Genomic DNA, 20,749 nt, shown 5'->3' with positions numbered 1-20,749 from the left:
CCTTATCTACCCTGCTAGTCACACCCTCAAAAACCTCCAACAGATATGACAAATACGATTTCCCTTTCATAAAACCATGTTGACTCTGCCTAATCACAGTGATTTTCCAAGTGCCCTGTTACCATGTCCCTAAAAATAGATTCTTGCATTTTCCCTACTAATGATGTCATGCGAACTGGCCAAAATTCCCAGTTTTATGTCTCCCTCTAACAGTGGGGTTACATTTGCTACTTTTCAATCCACGGGGACCGTTCTAGAATCTAGGGAATTCTGGAAGATCAGAAACAATGCATGCACTATCACTGCAGCCACCCTTTTAAAACCCTCAGGTGCAGGTCATCAGGCCCAGGGGATTTGCCAGCTTTTAGTCTCATAAGTATCTGTGAGATGTAGTGCTGCAACAACAGTTGCACTGAGGCTCTGTCAAAATGGTTAGTTTCAGCTGTGAAGAACACAAGCAAAATGCAAATTGTAAAATTACATTTTACTCCTTTGAAGTGCTAGTGCATGGCTTTACATTATAAAATCAGCTGACGATTAAAAATGGAGACAGACTTCTAATTTCTTCCACCTCCATTTTTTTCTTATTCTGGAGATAATTAACACTGGGGACTCATCCATCTGCCAACAGCATGCCAACCCCTCACCTATGTGACTATCCTTTGTGAGCTCAGCTTTGCAAATAATCTATCCTCTTCACATTCAAAATCACTTTTGTTGCTTTTCTCTGTAGCCTCCAATACACGGCCCAGAATTTCCTGGACATTTTTGACGTAATTAAGGTACAAGAGCAGAGCTGCGTTGTTTCCCCCCGCCCCAGGAAATTTGCATGTAACTGATTTATTCTGGTTTTATGCCGAAACATTGCTATGTACGAATTTCCTCAATCATCCGCATCGCTCTCGAGTAATGTCGAGCGACAGAGCGCAACGGAGAACAAGAGCAAAAGTGCCCGAGGGCGGCACGAGCGAGCGCCAGGGGCCGAGACGCCGAGCGCCAGGGGCCGAGACGCCGAGCGCCAGGGGCCGAGACGCCGGGGGCCGAGACGCCGAGCGCCAGGGGCCGAGACGCCGAGCGCCAGGGGCCGAGACGCCGAGCGCCAGGGGCCGAGACGCCGAGCGCCAGGGGCCGAGACGCCGAGCGCCAGGGGCCGAGACGCCGAGCGCCAGGGGCCGAGACGCCGAGCGCCAGGGGCCGAGACGCCGAGCGCCAGGGGCCGAGACGCCGAGCGCCAGGGGCCGAGACGCCGAGCGTGCCAGAGGCCGAGACGGCGAGCGTGCCAGAGGCCGAGACGGCGAGCGTGCCAGAGGCCGAGACGGCGAGCGTGCCAGAGGCCGAGACGGCGAGCGTGCCAGAGGCCGAGACGGCGAGCGTGCCAGAGGCCGAGACGGCGAGCGTGCCAGAGGCCGAGACGGCGAGCGTGCCAGAGGCCGAGACAGCGAGTGTGCCAGAGGCCGAGACAGCGAGTGTGCCAGAGGCCGAGACAGCGAGTGTGCCAGAGGCCGAGACAGCGAGTGTGCCAGAGGCCGAGACAGCGAGTGTGCCAGAGACAGAGAGCGAGTGTGCCAGAGACAGAGAGTGAGCGCCAGAGGCCGAGACAGCGAGTGTGCCAGAGGCCGAGACAGCGAGTGTGCCAGAGGCCGAGACAGCGAGTGTGCCAGAGACAGAGAGTGAGCGCCAGAGGCCGAGACAGCGAGTGTGCCAGAGGCCGAGACAGCGAGTGTGCCAGGGGCTGAGACAGCGAGTGTGCCAGAGGCCGAGACAGCGAGTGTGCCAGGGGCCGAGACAGCGAGTGTGCCAGGGGCCGAGACAGCGAGTGTGCCAGAGACAGAGAGCGAGTGTGCCAGAGACAGAGAGTGAGCGCCAGAGGCCGAGACAGCGAGTGTGCCAGAGGCCGAGACAGCGAGTGTGCCAGAGACAGAGAGCGAGTGTGCCAGAGACAGAGAGTGAGCGCCAGAGGCCGAGACAGCGAGTGTGCCAGAGGCCGAGACAGCGAGTGCGCCAGAGGCCGAGACAGCGAGTGTGCCAGAGGCCGAGACAGCGAGTGTGCCAGAGGCCGAGACAGCGAGTATGTCAGAGACAGAGAGCGAGTGAGCGCCACAGAGACAAAGAAAGCGACTGCACTCCTGCAATGGGGAATTTTTTTGTGCTCAACATCTTATACTACATTCATCTCTTCGTATCCATTGGGACCTCCAATGGCCTGCTTTTGCAGCTTCCTTTACTCTTCCCAAAGTTTCCCCCATCTCGATCTTCTGCCTGTTTGTTATCACAGGCCAATTGTTTATTTGTCTTCCTGTGCAATAACACTTGAGCTTTCTCAATTTCTGAATTATCCTGAACTAATAAAGCTACCTGACTTTGCTATTTTTTCAGTAATTCCTATAATAATTCCTTGCTGCGACATATCCCTTCAACTCCAGCATTTTGTATTGAATGGTATAGCCATTTAATTGTATTCTTTACTTTTATCTCCTGTTTCTACATTGCTGAATTTAATTTCTGCCACCCAACTTCCTTTTCTGGCTCCCATGGTAGCGGATATTGTTAAAGATTCTCTTTCCTCAGGTACTGTCACCCTCTCCTTCAAATCTGCCGTCATCACCCCCTCCTCAAAAATACAACCCTCGACCCCTCCCATCCTTGCAAACTACCGCCCCATCTCCAACCTCCATTTCCTCTCCAAAGTTCTTGAACATGTTGTCACCTCCCAAATCCGTGCCCATCTTTGCCGCAACGCCATGTTTGAAACCTTCCAATCACATTTACACCCCTGCCACAGTACCGAAACTGCTCTTAACAAAGTCACAAATGACATCCATTGTGACTGTGACCAAGGTAAACTACCCCTCCTCATCCTTCTCGACCTGTCTGCAGCCTTTAACACGGTTGACCAGACCATCCTCCTCCAACGCCTCCCCACCATCGTCCAGCTGGGTGGGACTGCGCTCGCCTGGTTCCATTCTTATCTATCTAATCGTAGCCAGAGAATCACCTGCAACGGCTTCTCTTCCCACTCCCACACCGTTACCTCTGGTGTCCAAGGATCTATCCTTGGCTCCCTCCTATTTCTCATCGACATGCTGCCCCTCGGCAACATCATCCGAAAACACAGCGTCAGTTTCCACATGTACACTGACGACACCCAGCTCTACCTCACTGCCATTTCTCTCGATGTCTCTACTGTCTCTAAATTGTCAGACTGCTTGTCTGACATCCAGTACTGGACGAGCAGAAATTTCCTCCAACTAAATATTGGGAAGACCGTAGCCATTGCCTTCGGTCCCCGACACAAACTCCGTTCCCTAGCCACCGACTCGATCCCTCTCCTTAGCATCTGTCTCGGGCTGAACCAGACTGTTAGCAACCTTAGTATCATATATGACACTGAAATGAGCTTCCGACCACATATCCGCGTCATTACTAAGACCGCCTATTTCCACCTCCATAACATCGCCAGACTCCTCCACTGCCTCAGCTCATCAACTGCTGAAACCCTCATCCATGCCTTTATCTTCTCTAGACTTGACTATTACAACCCACTCCTGGCTGGTCTCCCACATTCTACCCTCCTTAAAGTTGATGCCATCCAAAACTCTACTGTCCGTGTCGTAACTCGCAAAGTCCCATCACCCCTGTACTCACCGACTTAGATTGGCTCCAGCTTAATCAAGCCTCGATTTTAAAATTCTCAACCTCGTTTTCAAATCCCTCCATGACCTTGCCCCTCCCCATCTCTCCAATTTCCTCCAGGCCCACAACCATTCGAGATATCTGCAATCCTTAAATTCTGGCCTCTTGAGCACCCCAGATTTTAATCGCTCAACCATTGGGTGCCGTGCCTGCAGCTGCCAAGGCCCGGAGCTCTGGAATTCCCTCCCTAAACCTCTCCGTCTCTCTTTCCTCCTTTAAGATGCTCCTTAAAACCCAGCTCTTTGACCAAGCTTTTGGTTATCTGTGTTAATTCTCCTCGTGTGGCTCGGTGTCAAATTTTGTTTTATAACACTCCTGTGAAGCACCTTGGGATGTTTTTTCATGTTAAAGGCACTATATAAATACAAGTTGCTGTTGTTGTTGCTTTACCGTATTCTTTCATTCCCCTTGACTATGTTCCAAGCTCTGCTTAACTGCAGTAAAAATACTCTTACGAACAGTTTAGGCAAATTCTTTTAACAGTCTAATGAGTTCAGTGATCAGCTGCTGCTCGCTGCAAAAATGAACTGCTGTTCCGATCTTGGAAGTTTGGCAGGAACACAATTTTACAGAAGCCAAGTTATTCCCCTCTAAAAGAATGTTAAATACTCAGTTTTAATAACTTCAAATTCCAACTTTTACCAACTTTAAATTTAATGCCATTGCTGTTTTTGTCAAATAAAATTGTTGTAACTCTGGCCGGAAGTGTTACATCGCGTCTAACAGCACAGAAATAGGCCATTTGGCCCAACTGGTCGAAGCCGGTGTTTATGCTCCACATGAGCCTTCACCCACCCTTCCTATCAGTATTCCCTTCTATTCCTTTCTCCCAAATGTGCTTATCTAGCTTTCCCTTAAATGTACCTATGCTATTGGCCTCAACTACTCCTTGGAGTAGCGAGTTCCACATTTTAACCACCATCTGAGTGAAGTTGTTTCTCCTGAATTCCCTGTTGGATTTATTCGTAACTCCCTTATATTTATGGCCATTAATTCTGGTTTCCCCCCCCCCCCCCACACCAAGTAGAAACATTTTCTCCACTCCTACCCTATCAAATCCTCTCATTATCTTAAAGACCTCTATCAGGTCACCCCTCAGCTTTCCCTTTTCTACAGGAAAAGTTCTGTCTTTCCTGGTAGTTATAACCTCCCAGTTCTGAACATATGAATATAAGAACGAGGAGCAGGAGTAGGCCACAATTCCTGCTCCGATCAACTCAAATTGCTATTGCCTTATCCACCCAACTACGTTTGCCTTGAACCACTCAACTGATCTGCTCCACTCCCTTAAAGAGCCACCACAGTTTATTGCCATTAGCCTGTCTCTTTGGGCTATGTCCGCATTCAGAACTTGAGTTTATGCATACGCCTTTAATATAAATCCTTGCAATCCATCTAAAAATTTTTCAAAAGCATGACAGTCCAAAACTAACATGTAATTTGCAACTGACTCTGATATGGATATATGTTCAGTGAACAGCCTAAAATATCTAATCTATTTTAAGCATGTCTCAGTTTACTGTACTTCTAGTTTATACAGACACTGGAAATTTGGAGTCATCTTTTCAAGTCATATTTTCAAATGTAAGCCCAATTACTACTTACATTCTGTTTCTTCTTGTCTTGCAGAAGTGCCACATAACGCAGAGTTATCTTGGTCAGTGTAGTTGCAAGGGCACCAGCCACGAAGAAATCCCCGTCCAGCAGGAATCCACGCAGAGGTGGTCTTAAAGAAAGTATACAAGTTTCTTTACAATTCAGCTAATTATGCCATGATAACCAAGAGCATCAGTGTGGATGTATTTGTTCATTATTGTGCCATATATTAATGTCCACTTCATTACATCTCTTGTATCACTTAAACAGCAAATCATTCAAAATAAAGTTATTAAAGACTTACTGCTGATCACTAATGCAGATATTATGAATGCAGAACAATACTCTCGTTACCTTCAAAACTACAGTGTTTAGGTAAAATGCTCACGTTGGAGTAAGTTAAAATGCTAACTAGGAAGTATCCATTCAAGAAATTTGTGACTACAGTACAAGCCATCAAGGAAATTCAGTGGTGAAAATATAAAAGCAATGATTCTTCATCATCTTCTAACAACTATCATTAGTCTTCTGATTTTTAAGTTATCTTTTTTTCCTGAATTTGGGTCAGAAAAATCTTAGCTGCAAGCACCCGTTTTTAAAAAATAAATAAATAAATAAATAAGTGTTTGTAACCGAGGTTCAATCAGCAAAACAATTCAAAAAGGAAATAAATATATTAAGTAAAGGTATAAGTGCTTACAACTGTTTCCACAAAGTTTAATGTTAAATGTTAATGTGCATCATTAACCGCATCTTCAACACTTCCTCTACCATGGAACTTAATTCACTGTACATGACAGGGGAAACTGAAAAGATAAATTTGATATTGATACCGTCCTTTGGCACAGAAGGAAGATGAAGTGTTCCCTGTGCCCAATCGGGGAACCACCCACATGTGTCAGTCTAGAATGATAGTATGTAATTTCTTTGTTTGCGTGGTAATTTTCAAATTACTCTTTTGGGAGGGAGGCTGCCATCATCAGGTTCAATCCCAAAATCAGTATGAGTCTCTATCCTTTTAACATCATGCCATTTACACATTCATTAGCAAAAATTCTCACATTACCTATCTTCTTCCTTTTTGGAAGGTCTTGTGCTAAGGGCGCTCTGAGTTGCATAGGTCCCCATCTCCGTCACAAGTTTTTGTGTTGGAATCACCTGAACATCATCAAGCTTCAGCTCACCAGTTTCTTTCCTTATCTCAGACTCAACTATCGGAATCTATCAACATTGGAGTCAGGGAAATACAAAGTACAGCATTTATAGTTTCAAAGAATGTCCACATACTATTCCACAACAATTCAAATAAATTCAATTTGGCAATTCTTGTATTTTTTTGGGACCACGACATTACTCATATCTTCAGTTTAATTGAAGAATAACATTGCTTCGTTGAAATTTTTCAGGTTACTTTCTTCAATATCAGCTTCTCTCCCATGCAACATTAGAGCCATAATTTTTACAAATGTTGGATGAAACTTCTTAAAGCAGTTCTAATGTATGCCATAGGAGAATGAGATTTCTAGTCCGATTAACATTTAAATTACTAATCAGTACAAGTTAACTTTTACATTTATACAAAATTTAGAGTGTGTGGATTTTGTTTGTTTTTTTAAACTGCTGTTTACAGACATTACTTAATAATTCAGAGACTGGGTTTGGTTAAGTAAACCATTTGGGCCCGATGGATTCACACATCTGATCCATTACAGGGCATTTTTGCAAGTTAGGCCGAGAAAACTGGGAAACAAAACCCTGAGGGCTGTGCAGCATCATTAGCAGAGACCTGGTTGTGCTCATTTTCTTGTCTATGGAATGGAGCAAAGCAATCTAGAGGGGGAAAGGAAAAAAATGTAAGTATTCCATACATACCTCACCTAAGGACCGACGAACCTCAGTCATTACACTCTGAATGTCATCCTTGGAGCTACAGTATTCTCCCAAAATCCAGAGTGCTCCCCGGTATATCCTGAGAAAAAAATATATAAAATGCACTGAGAATGACAAGGTGTTGTTGCTGACGTTAAATCTGATCGAATTCACAGAATTTTTATTTGATTATGAATGTTACTCCTCTTCAGCAGAAAACCTGCTGCTACTTTTATGGTTACAATTAATTGAAGATAATTTTGTGAACCAAAACTGTTGGTTACTTCAATCCGAAAATAAACTGAAGTCAAAACCCAAAATGGCAACACAGTGAAAAAAGATCAACATTAACAGCAATGAAAATACCGCGTAGATCAGCTATGACATGATTCAACATTTGAATTTTAAGCTTTTTGAACTTGGTAAATGGTTACACTGACTGCTGGTTTCTGTCTCCAGGCGGACCTGGAAGGACTCGGCAGCACCAGTGGCAGAAAAGAGAGAGAGAGCGGGACCCTAGGACTGCGTGGGCCTAGGAGTCGTCGGCAGCACCGGCGGCAGAGAATAAAGAGAGCGGGACCCGATGACTGCGTGGACCTGAAAGCAGTCAGCATCGGAGGAGGCAGTACAAATCCAGCAAACTGGAAAAGAACAGCAAAAAACAAGGAGCGACGTCACAGGACAGCAGGGAGGTGATTGGTGGGTGAGTATTAACTTTTTTCCCTCTATCTTAAATAGATAAACTAATTAATATAACTATAAATAATCGTTTGAATAAAGATTTTAACAGAGAGAGAGAGAGAAGCGGCTGGAGAGAAGGGTAGGCCCAACTTTTAAGACTCAGTCTTAAGTTTATTTCTGCAAGCTAGTTAATTGTCAAATAAATAGAGGCATGGCAGGGCACCTCAATAACCATTCTATGATTATTCCAAATCAAGTAAACAATCTTAATTTATTGGAAATTACCATTTTTCTATTAGCTTGCTGAGCAGTACTTGTAAAGTGAAAAGAAGGAAACTATTCCCTAACCACATTTCCCCTCACTCGATCCCACAACTTACACATTTCATACTCCACTTACGATGTCAAGATCAGCTAACCCCAAAAACCATGACTTCTATTAACTCAATTCCAAGATCAACTTAACAAAGAGCAATAAACTGGAGCAAAATTAGGCCTGCCAACTTCCCCACCACCCACAGACAATTTCACACAAATTGGAACTTGAAAACCCCAAATGGAAAACCAGCAGCATACAGCCACAACAACCAGCCCACCACATTACTTTATGCATTTAAAACCAGTGATGAAAACACACACACAATCATTAATTCAAGCCTGGTATCATAGCAGGTGGTAGGATCTTAGAGATACCCTTTAGATTCTACACAAGGTCTGCCTCTGTTAATCAATGCAGCAAACCAAAACAAAGTTCAAGAATACACTTCTGTCCTACCACAATTTAAACTTCTTGCAAATACAGGAAACTTTCTGGTATCCGGCACGGACAGGACCCGACATGGTGCCGGTTCAGCAACAATTCCAGATAACCGAACGCTACAGTGAAAGATACGGACCTCAGAGCTCCGTATGAAGCAACAAACCCTGTTCGTCCACAAGTTGCAAGCGTCTCTGTAGCTTAGCAACAGCTGCAGCCAAACCCTTGCCTTCCTCAATTTGTTGCTGTGCAAGTAATAAAAGTTATAAAAGTTAGCTGAAACCGACTCCTGAATTTTGCCAGTTAACTGACATTTCCGGTTATTTAGGGGCCGGTTAATCGAAAGTTTCCTGTAGATGTAAAGTAAAAAGTTTACACTGCAAGAATAAAATTAAAATTTTACAACAATGAAAAGTAAGCACACAATAATTGAAAGTATTGTTTTGCAGATATGCTCTAGGGTCTAGAATGCCTTCTGTCCTTACTTGACAGATTTGATGGCATGGAACACCTCCAACATCTTCTCAATGATGATTGGCCGAAGGCCATCAAACCTCTGAATAGCCTCTCGCACAAACTCCAGAACATCAGCAGCAGCTGCCTCGTTATTGTCATTGAGGAATTCCATCAGCTGTGTGGAGATTATTAAAACAGCAAAAACCAAAAAATTACAAGCAGCACATGACTGTACTTGCATCATTCAACAAATATAACTTGAAACCCATTGTTGCTAGTTACCAATGTATACAATAATAACTACCGTTATATTGTCAGAAATGTCTATGCATCTTTCCAACAACCAATGATACAATCAAAAGGGCTTGCTGTCTTGCTCTCAATTATTTACACCTGGATAGAAGAGCCTGATGGGACTATCAAGTGATATCCATGATTAAATCTAAATTCAGTGCAGCGACAGAAGCAGAACATGTAAGCCTGCAAGGTAACAAAATACACATAGCCATGACTGCACGGAATACCAGATAGCTGGGAAGGAGTGCAGGATATATGCTTGCATAGAATGTGTGGCATTCCTTGCATCAATGGTTGTAAAGCTGCTGCTTGCCGCAACACAACCTCAAAATAAAAGTTCCTCCAACTGGCTCAGTTGGGTGAATGCACTACTTAGTGAACTTGAGCCACACAGACCAAAAGGGCCTGAACATGAACCCTGCACTGTGTCGAGGTAGCAGATCTGAGCGGGGTGGTGGAAAAGCAATGCCTGGACTTGGGGAGAGCAGAAGAAAAATCAGCCAAACTTCCTGTTGCTAACAGGTATCCAGCCTACTGGACAGCACATGTAGACACTGATGAGGACAAGATTAGGCTCGCCTGCAACATCCTCGCTTCTTACCACTACACGCCCACGACTGCTTGTCAACACTTACTGTCTAGGCTTACACATGAAATGTGATCACTTGCATGAGGTCCTGGAGGGCGTCAGTATTTCTGCAACTGTACCCTCACACGAGCCAAAGCCTTCAGGGCAGGAGAAGAAAGAAATTATGCTCACTTACCACTGGGATAACATTCCCAGCCATGTCTGGAAAACGGACACTGCACGAGTGTAATGTTCTGACCAGAAGCTGTCGGTACTTGTCTGTGTCTTCATGTTCTGATACATTATTTGTTTTAATGACTTCCTTCTTCAGAACTATGACCAGCTGTGGGGCACAAATATTCAGTGAATTTCTTGTCAAATACAGATCTGACATTAGAAGTTAACAATACAGTAAATTAAATTAGTCAAATGCAAGAAGGCCAAACCTCTTCAACGTTACGAGAAGAGACAAGATCCAGTGCCAACTGCAATGTCTTCTTGCGTACCTCCAAATCTGGAGTGGTCAGAACTCGCAGGACGTCCATCACCAAATCCTGAAAAGGACATTTTAAAACGCCAGCTCAATTTAGGTGCAAAAAAAATAATTTAATTATTGCAAAATGTCCAAACCTCTACCTTTTTTCTTCAGAGAAGGTGGTAGTCATTAACCCCCTTGAGGTCAGCTGAAAGTTTTCTTTCCAAAAGGGATACAGGTTAGGACTAATTCTTAGCCACTCAAATTTGCAGTGTTCTATCTATACCTGATTAAGTATCAGCAACCTTATCCAAATGAAATAGTCAAGTTCAAATCCAAATACAAACAAATGCACAAAGGTGGAACATCATTGAAAATACACAGCATGACTGGGGTTACCAAGTCTTCATTTTATAAGTTTCTCTTCTTTCTGGATGGCTAAGAAAATGTGAAATTTCACAAATACTAAATATTATAACATTAGAAATTTACTAACGTGGCTTCAAAAATAGCAGCTTTAAATGGAATACAAGTGCAATCTATCTTTCCCACCCATTATCCTAACCTTTCCTCATAATTTTATTATATTTTTCTTTTTCAATCATTTTGGATTCTACATTTACCACCGCTTCTTTACTCTCTCCTCATAACTATAACCTTGCATACTTGCTATCATTCCAGTAAATCGCTTCTGTACCTTCTTCATGGCCTTGACCTCATTCCTAAAATAGGTGCCAAAAACTGGCAACAATATTCTAACTGCAGCCTGACTAAAGTCTGACAAGTTTAGCAACATCACTTTGCTTTACTACTCTATAAAATCAAACAACCCATATGTTTTGGTTTAAAACAGCTTCATCAAGTTGTCATGCCAAAAATTTGTGCAGCTAAACAGTAATAGAAGTAGATCATTCAGCTCCTTGTTCTGCCAATTAGTGCATGGCTGATCTATATCTAAATTCCACGTGTTGATATTCTTACCCAACAAAAATCTATCCAACTCAGTCTTGAAAATTCCAATTAACTCTCTCTGCTTTTCTACTCCTTTTTAAGATTTTAATGACCAGTGCATATTTCCCTCTTAATTTGTCGTCTTAAAATGCATCACCTCACATTTCTAGAGAGACAAGCGAGCGAGCGAGAGCGGGAAAGCGAGCGGGCGAGAGAGAAAGAACATGTGGGTTTTAATGAACCCCCTTGAACAAGAACCGTTTTAAGACAAAAAACACAATGGTCATAATTTCAAGTTGCCAGTTCTGTGTTTATTACCTGCAGCACCCTCTCATGTGTAGGATGCTCCCTCAGCTCAATTAGGCGATCTAGAACAATTAGCTTCACATTGTTGTCGCTCTCCTTAATAATCAAATCAATGTAGCACTGAGCAGCAGCCTGGAGAAAGACATAATAAACATCCATTACATTTTTATTTAAAAAATATATAAAGTTTTGAGATACATCTGCCACGCATGCAAATATCCAAAATCACATTTCCAAAAATTAGTATGTGTATGTATAAATATATTTACAGTATATGCTCTAAAAGTAGTTCTGCAGATTGGAAAGCCAGTATTCAGTTGCCTCCAGCCAGCATAAAAATACATTATGTATATACACCTGTCCTTATAAAATAGCATGCTCCCTGACACTAGAAATCTGGAAGTATTTTGAATATTTATAAGTGTGTTTAAGAATTGTGCATTTATCACACTTTTAATGCTGGTTACTAAACTCATGATTAAACTTTAGTACATCTAGACAGAAATAAAAAGCCTTTCTAGAATTGCTGTTTTATTGACACGTACATGCATGTTTTTTTATATCCATCTCTCATGCACTGAAAATATTACACAATTGCTACTCCGGAATAAAATTGATTGAATCAATATAGAATTATTTTAATTTTCACAAGATCCAGACATCACCCTTTTTGGCAGGAGTCTATATTTTCTACCACAATACCAGTGTTTTAAAAGATTCTAGTACATGCATCATAAAATCAGTACCTTGATGGCTGTTGGAGCACTTGAGAGTGTAACTAAAGTACCGGCAGCTTCATATTTTACTGCAGGGCTCGAGGACTGAAGCAAGTTGTAGATACAGCGGATAAATCGGGCTCTCTCTGTTGGATTGGCATGGCACACCTAACACAACAGATAGTCAATTCGATGAATATTTAATTAAACACCAAGTTCCTCCCATTTGTTTGAAGGTACACTTTTTTGCACATCATATTTTTAATTGTCAAGTCACACACACAGCTGAATTTTTGTCACTTCACCTTATAAATCAGCTCAACTATAACCAGCTGCAGAATGTCTCCAAAAGTATGAACCTGATCAATACAAGTACTCAGGTAATCCAGAGCTCGGTCCTAGGGAAAACATTAAGAAACACTATTAGAAATATTAATCATCTTAAAATTGCAATTTCTAATCTGTATCTATTCACGAGTCCTGCAAGTATACTAATTATTTGCAGGTCACTTGTACAAAAAGAATTTTAAAGGGATGTGTTACAAAACCCGTACTTTTTCCACACAAAAAAATAGCGTGATCAAAAGCAAGATTCAGGATAAGGTTTCCAAGATTTACTGGAAAAATAAACCAAGTCAGAATTAGGAATATTGGAGGAGGAGGCCATTCATCCCTTCCAGCCTGTTGCACCAACATTCATTTACAGGAAACTTTCTGGTATCCGGCACCGACGGGACCGAGCTGGTGCCGTTAGATCAAAACTGCCGTAGAAACCAGTGCTAATGTTAAAACATACGGAGTTCAGAGCTCCGTGTGAAGCAACAGCTTCAAAACAGTTGGCGCAGCTTGCAAGCATCTAGCTGAAGCTGTTGCTTAGCTACAGAGATGCTTGCAGAGCCAGGACTGGAGAAAAGGAGCAATGAAAAGGGAAAAAATGATCTGAACCAACTCCTGAATTTTGCCAGTACATAGAGCTTTCCGGACATTTAACCTCCGGATAAACAAAAGTTTCCTGTATATCACGGCTGATCTGTATCTCAACTCCATTTACCCACTTTGTTTCCAAATCCCTTAACTAACAAAAAGCTGGCAATCTCAGTTCAGTTCATCAGCCCTTCATGTTCTGAGCTGTGCATCCAACACCCTGGTGCTTTTTTACTCTCCTCTTCCCAATAAACTGGATCTCCCTATAAATCTCACATATCTCAAGTATTTTTAATTAACACAGGTTGAAAAAGATAGAACAGCATTCTATGGCCATAACTGAAGCTGCCACTGACTTTATTGTTCCTGATCAGAATTTGTAAAGGGCGCAAACATTTTACCTGATCTGCATGAATAAGCATCATGAAAGCATTCCGTTTACAACTTGCATCTTTTTCATTCACCAAGAAATCATGGATCAACTCGGGAGCATCAGGAATAAGGTTCTCAAAGTTCCTACAAAAAATAACATTGCATGACATCCAAAAGCACTAACTTTGAAATATGCTGACAGAAATCTGGTTAGTGCTTTTTGAAATTAAAAAAAAAGCACTGCATATGTTAATACTCAGCATTTTGTGAAGCTTTCTTTTCGGATCAAATCAGTCGATCTTGAGCTAAAATTTTAGTTTTTACTAAAATAGTACTGTAAATTATCAGCAGCACTAAGTAAACAATGCCTTGATCCGGAAGTGCAAAATTTTCCACATTTTGCTTCATGTCTATGAATAAACTAAATTTCAACAGGTGTTCGTAATCAGTCTAGATTACTTGACTAACTTGTCGTACTGGTATAATGTATTCAGTCTATTTCAGTGCACAGTACAACAACCAAAGGCAGAAATCTTTAGCACTTCCTCTGTTTGATGTTTCAAGATACAGTATTCTTGAAGTGTTAGAATTTGGTTGGGGAGGGAAAAAAAACAGAAGTGGGGTGGGAAAAAGACCCCCAGAAATTCCTTTAATATTGCTCTTCGGAAACCAGCTCCCGTAGTCCAAGTCTCCCACAGCCAGGAGACCAATGAAAGGAAAACCATCAAATTTTACTGGACTGGCTACCCCTTTCCCCTTGACTTTGGTCTTACTACCTGCTGTCAATCTAACTGCCCAGAAAAAGCACTGCATTGACAGTAGCACACCATTGGGGAGACCAGCTGCAAGACTTGCAATGTAAATGTTGGACAACAGTATTCTTAAGCCACTCTTCCACGTCCTGGACTGTAAAATAAAAGGCTCCTGAAAGTACTTTCAAAACAAATTAACTCTCCCAAACTGTATAGTTTTACTGCATCTTTCAACCCAGGGAAAATTTTACACTGGCCAGTATTTTCTGACCAAAAGAAATCAACTGTATTTGCAGTGTTCAGTTTAGTCTAAAGCTGTTGAGCTAAGCAGGTAACAAGATGCTGACCAAAGTGATAAAACACACACAAATGCTCAGTACCAGTTCGATCAGCAAGAAGATCAATCCAACCTCAATTCAACAGCAGTGACCAAGAGAGCAATCTGGTGGATCATGTAGATTAACAAGTCTTTCCTAGTTAGAGACATTACATGTAGAATCCCCATAATTGGTGTTTCCAACTTGGACAGATGTGAACACTTGCTCTTCGGGAGGAGAATCAATACAACCTTATTTTTAAATTAAGCTTTCCAGGTGTAGTATATTACACATTAAAAGCACTCAACACGCTTTTTCCGCTCCAGTTCCTCAGGTGACATGTCCATTCAATGGCAAATACCTTTTTCCATTAGCTCACCAAGTTCCATATTATATTCCTCCAAGTAAAAAGAATAATTACAACTGAAACATAATTACTTGATCAATGTGTTTCCAGCCCAAAGAGGAAGGAAGCAGTGCTGGATCTAGTTCTGGGGAATGAAGTGGGGCAAGTGGAGCATGTTTCAGTGGGGGAGCATTTGGGGAACAGTGATCATAATATCAGGTTTAGAATAGTATTGGAAAAGGACGAGGAACAGTCAACAGTAAAAATACTCAATTGGAGGAGGGCTAACTTCAGTGAGTTGAAAAGGGATCTGGTCCAAGTGGATTGGAATCAAAAATTGGTAGGCAAAACAGTAATTGAACAATGAGGCGCTGTCAGAGGAGATGGTTCAGGTACAGATTACACACATTCCCATGAGGGGAAAAGGAAGGGCATCCAAAGCTAAAGCTCCCTGGATGACAAAAGATAAGAGAGAGATGAAAAGGAGACAGAAAAAGGAGGCTTATGACAAACGTAAGGTTCATAATACAGTAGAGAACCAAGCTAAATATAGAAAGTAGAGAGATCTAAAAAAGGGAATAAAAGGGGCAAAGAGATTATGAGAATAGATTAGCAGCTAACATAAAGGGGGACCCAAAAGTCTTGTATAAATAGTGAACGGGTAGTCAAAGGAAGGGTGGCTCAATTGGGGGCCAAAATGGTGATATTCTTGTGGAGGCAGAAGGCATGGCTGAGATACTAAAAGAGTACTTTACATCTGACTTCACCAGAGAAGAGGATGCTGCAGCGATACGGGATAGGATAAAAATAAAGAGGTACTTAAAACATTGGTCATCCTCAAAAGTAGAAAAGTTACCCGGTCCGGATGGGATGCATCCTAGGTTACTGAGGGAAGCAAGAGTTTAAATTGCGGAAGCTCTGGCCACAAACTTCCAATCCCCCTTAGATACAGAGGTAGTGCCAAAGGTCTGGAAGATTGCAAATGTTGCTCCCCTGTTTAAAAAAGGGGAAGGAGATAAACCTGGCAGCTACAGGCCAGTCATCTTAACGTTGGCGGTGGGAAAACTTTTAGAGACAATAATCCAGGACAAAATTAACTGGCATTTGAAAAAGTATGGGTAAATAAATGAAAGTCAGCACGGATTTGTTGAATGCAAATCGTGTTTGACTGACTTGCTGGAGTTCTTCTGTAAGGTAACAGAAAGGGTTGATGAGGGTAGTGCAGTTAATGTTGTGTATATGAATTTTCAAAAGACACTTGACAAAGTACCACATAACAGACTTGTTAACAAAATTGAAGCCCATGGGATTGAAAGGGCAGTGGCAGTGTGCTTATGAAACTGGCTCAGGGACAGAAAGCAGAGAATAGTGGTGAATAGTTATTTTTCAGACTGGTGGGATGTATAGTGGTGTTCCCCCAGGGATCAGGATTAGAAACATTGATCTTTTTGAGAAGATCTCAATGACCTGGACTTGGGTATACAGGACATAATTTCAAAGTTTGCAGATGGCATGAAACTCGCAAATGTAGTAAATAATGAGGACAGTAACAGACTTTAGGAGGTCATAGACAGACTGGTGAAATGGGCAGACACATGCCAGATGAAATTTAATGCAAAGAAGTGTGAAGTGATACATTTTGGTAGGAAGAATGAGGAGAGGCAATATGAACTAAACAGTACAATTTTGAAGAGGGTGCAGGAATAGACAGACCTGGGAGTGCATGTACACAAATCTTAAGGTGGCAGGACAAGTTGAGAAGGCTGTTAAAAAAGCATATGGAATGCTTAGCTTATTAACAGAGGCATAGAATACAAAAGCAAAGACGTTATGCTAAGCCTTTAGGCCTCAGCTGGAGTATTTTTCAACTCTGGGCACCACACTTTAAGAAGGATCTCAAGGTCATGCAGAGTGTGCAGAAGAGATTTACTGTGATGAGGGCCTTCAGTTATGTGGAGAGACTGGAGAAACTGGGGTTGTTCTCCTTATGACAGAGAAGGTTAAGGGGAGATTTAACAGAGGTGTTCAAATCAGACAGTTTTGAGAGAGTAAATAATGAGAAACTGTTTCCAGTGGCAGAAGGGTCGGTATCCAGAGGACACAGATTTAAGGTAATTGGCAAAAGAACTAGAGACAACATGAGGAAAAGTTTTTTTTTTTGAATAAACACAGCTAGTGATGATCTGGAATGCACTGCCTGAAAAAGTGGTGGAACCAGATTTAATACCAACTTTCAAAAGGGAATTGGAGAAATACTTGGAGAAAAAATCTGCAGTGCTATAGGGAAGAGCAGGGGAGTGGGACTAATTGGACAGCTCTTTCAAAGAGCCGGCACAGGCATGATGGGCCAAATGGCCTCCTTCTGTGCTGTATCATTCTATGATTTTACCTGTAGATGGTGTAGATAGCCAACACAGCGTTTCTGCGTACGTAACTGTGGCGATGTTCCAGGCAGGCACGTATGGCTGGCATCAATGGCTCTAAAAGCTCTGGCTCCTTCAGCTTGCACAAAAAACGCAGAGTGGACCCTCGAATAAATTCATTTGGGTGTTGCAGATCCTGAACAAAGTCAAACAAGACCTTATTAGTACTAGTTATGGTCCAGACAACATCTTTTCTCTAAACACACACATGGGCCTGGAGTTTCGTAACACGCCCCCAGATTGAATTAATCACCACGGTGAGTTTCCGATAATTGCGCCTGTTTGCGGGCCTTCGAAGAGGCTCTTAAAATTAAGCGCTTTTTTTTTTTTTTATATATAAAGACGCAAAGGCACCAATAGGCAACTTTTAATTTTTTTAAAAATTTTATTAAGAAACTGACTACTGCACACCAATGCAACGAGTAAATGGGTCTGTATAGTTTTTTTTTTAAAGTCATTTTCAATTATTTAAAATTGGGTTACTCACAGGTGGTGGACTAGACACTCTGATTAAAAATGCTTTTTTGTGATAAACCCATTTTCAGCTGTATTAATAAAACTGCACCAGGTTACCACTCAAACATATCAGGGAATTTTTTTAATGCAATTTTTAAAAATCTAAAATGCTCCCCGATTGCACTGATTCATGGCAGTATTGACATTTGACGATATGCAAGTGAGTTTGAGCGGACACGAGCAAAAAAGCCACTTCAGCAAATTACCGCAATTTGCGCCCAGATCGCCAAAGAGAAACTCTTGGCCTAGTATTTTATCTCATCAACCTTGGGCTTTTCTAAAATTGCACAATTAAACTGAAAGATTTGACAGCCAATTTCCTTAATAGACAAATAAAAACATTTACACAATGTGGTAAACCACTGTTATACCTGTCTGTATGTGTATTCCACTAGGTACAGGTCTGGACATGCCTCGGCTGACTCCTCCCACTATTCCAGGTATATAAGTGACTACCTCCCAGTCCCTTAGTATTCTGGACGGGTCAACCACTCGAGACTAGACCTTCATTCTTTAGTTAATAAAAGCCTGGTTGTTACTCGCTTAACCTCAGTCTTTTGAGTAATTGATGGCGCATCAATTTTATTAACTAAATTTTTTATAATGGAGAAGATCCTCACACCAGCATGCCTGGACCTGGACAGTCGGGAAGCGGACGCTTCCACCAAGTTTGCTCACTGGCTCATGTGCTTCGAGGCATTCCTGACTGCCTCCACTGCGGTCATAACGGATGCAAACAAACTGTCTGTCCTGATCTCCAAGGTGAACCACCGAGTGTACTCAGTCATCCGGGACGCGACCTCGTACACAGCCGCCCTCCAGCTCCTCAAGACCCAGTACACGCGCCCTGTGAACGAAGTTTACGCCAGGCACCTCCTGGGGAGTCGCAAGCAACAACCTGGGGAATCGACTGAGGAATACCTCCAAGCACTGTCCGTTATTGGCCGGGCCTGTGGGTGTAAGGCGGTAACGTCCACTAAGTACACGGAGGAACTGATCTGGGATGCCTTCGTAGCGGGCCACAGGTCCAACTACACCCGACAGCGACTGCTGGAGCAGAGTGACCTCACCCTCGACAAAGCCGCCGAAATCGCACTAACGCTGGACGCAGCCTACCGGGGCATGGATGCCTACTCCTCTGCACCGTGGACGCCGCGGGGAACGACAACCTGGGACACGGTAGGACAGCCTCAGCCACAGCCCAACAACGGCCCAACCACCGCAGCAGTGTCCCAGAGCCAGACAGCAGTATCCCAAGGCCAGAAATGCTACTTCTGTGGCCAGGCCAAACACCCCAGAGCGCGCTGCCCGGCGAAGAATGCGACCTGCTCGGGCTGCGGGAAAAAGGGACACTACGCTAGCGTCTGCAAGGCCAAAGCCACCCCGAACGCCAGCAGCGCCGCGTGTGGGCCGTGCGAGCCGCCATCTTGGGCCCCCAACAGCGCCGCGTGTGGGCCGTGCGGGCCGCCATCTTGGGCCTCCCCAGCCATGTGTGAACCACCGCAGCAGCAGCCATCTTGGACGACTCCAGCCACATGGGAATCATGGACGCCGCCATCTTGGACACCAGCCGGGACGCAGCAGGCCGCCAACCCCCCCCATCTGATACCCGCAGCGACACACCGACCCCTACGCTGGCCTCTGTTACGCTGGACCAAACGAGACCGCACCAACTAGCTCGGTCCAAAATGGACGTTAAGGTAAACGGCCATGCAATAAACTGCCTTTTTGACTCCAGGAGCACAGAGAGCTTCATCCACCCCGACACGGTGCGGCGTTGCTCTCTCCCAGTCCTGCCTGCGCACCAGCGGATTTCTATGGCCGCCGAGTCCCAGTCAGCGGACATTGGCGGCTACTGCGTGGTGACACTAGTAGTAGACGGGACTGTTCAATAATTTTAAACTCCTGGTCCTGCCCCAACTTTGCGCTGCCGTTCTACTGGGGTTGGATTTCCAGTGCCACCTCAAAAGCGTTACGATGGCGTACGGTGGCCCCCTCCCCCCACTCACAGTCCGCAGCCAGCAGCCTCCAAATTGCCCGCCGCGCACCAGATGCAACCTCTCCACACTCAGAGTCCCACCCCCCCCACTGTTTGCTAACCTCACCCCCGACTGTAAGCCCATCGCTACAAAGAGCAGGCGATACAGTGCCGGGGACAGGGTTTTCATCAAAACCGAAGTGGAGCGGCTCCTGAAGGAGGGGATTATTGAGGGCAGCTCCAGCCCCTGGCGAGCCCAGGTTGTGGTCGTTAAGACCGGCGAGAAACAACGCCTGGTCATCGACTACAGCCAAACAATAAGCCGCTACACCCTGCTGGACGCCTGCCCACTCCCCCGCATAGCTGACATGGTCAACCAGATCGCGCAGTACCGCGTCTTTTCGACCATTGACCTGAAATCAGCGTACCACCAGCTCCCCATCCGCCCCGAAGACCGCCAGTATACTGCTTTTGAGGCAAACGGCCGCCTCTATCACTTCCTTAGGGTTCTCTTTGGCGTTACCAACGGGGTCTCCGTCTTCCAAAGGGAGATGGACCGGATGGTTGATCAAAACGCGCTGCAGGCCACTTTCCCTTACCTAGACAATGTGACCATCTGCGGCCATGACTTGCAGGACCATGACGCAAACCTCGAGAAATTCCTCCGCACCGCCCAACTCCTGAACCTGACATATAACAAGGAGAAGTGCATATTCCGCACAGACCGCCTCGCCATCCTTGGCTGTGTTGTGGAAC

At 43.9% G+C, this 20,749-nt stretch overlaps 1 protein-coding gene across 2 annotated transcripts in view; it reads right to left on the bottom strand.

Moving 5' to 3' along the window:
- copb1 (COPI coat complex subunit beta 1) overlaps window positions 1-20,749 on the bottom strand; it is a 79,897-nt gene that overhangs the window by 29,520 nt on the left and 29,628 nt on the right. For both annotated transcript variants that reach the window (XM_086007907.1, XM_086007906.1), the window contains exons 4-14: window positions 17,466-17,635; window positions 13,691-13,805; window positions 12,671-12,763; window positions 12,396-12,533; window positions 11,662-11,781; window positions 10,364-10,471; window positions 10,114-10,260; window positions 9,082-9,227; window positions 7,162-7,258; window positions 6,356-6,510; window positions 5,299-5,419 (exon numbers count right to left, since the gene is read on the bottom strand). In XM_086007907.1, coding sequence (XP_085864033.1) covers window positions 5,299-5,419; window positions 6,356-6,510; window positions 7,162-7,258; window positions 9,082-9,227; window positions 10,114-10,260; window positions 10,364-10,471; window positions 11,662-11,781; window positions 12,396-12,533; window positions 12,671-12,763; window positions 13,691-13,805; window positions 17,466-17,635 — 1,410 coding nt within the window. The remainder of the gene's footprint in view (window positions 1-5,298; window positions 5,420-6,355; window positions 6,511-7,161; window positions 7,259-9,081; window positions 9,228-10,113; window positions 10,261-10,363; window positions 10,472-11,661; window positions 11,782-12,395; window positions 12,534-12,670; window positions 12,764-13,690; window positions 13,806-17,465; window positions 17,636-20,749) is intronic.

Source organism: Somniosus microcephalus, chromosome 15 (assembly GCF_052327205.1).
Source record: "Somniosus microcephalus isolate GS21.2 chromosome 15, FLI_Smic_1.0, whole genome shotgun sequence".
Classification (NCBI taxonomy): Eukaryota; Metazoa; Chordata; class Chondrichthyes; order Squaliformes; family Somniosidae; genus Somniosus; species Somniosus microcephalus.
The sequence above is the reverse complement of the archived record's forward strand: the minus strand, read 5'-3'. Positions and strand labels throughout refer to the sequence as shown.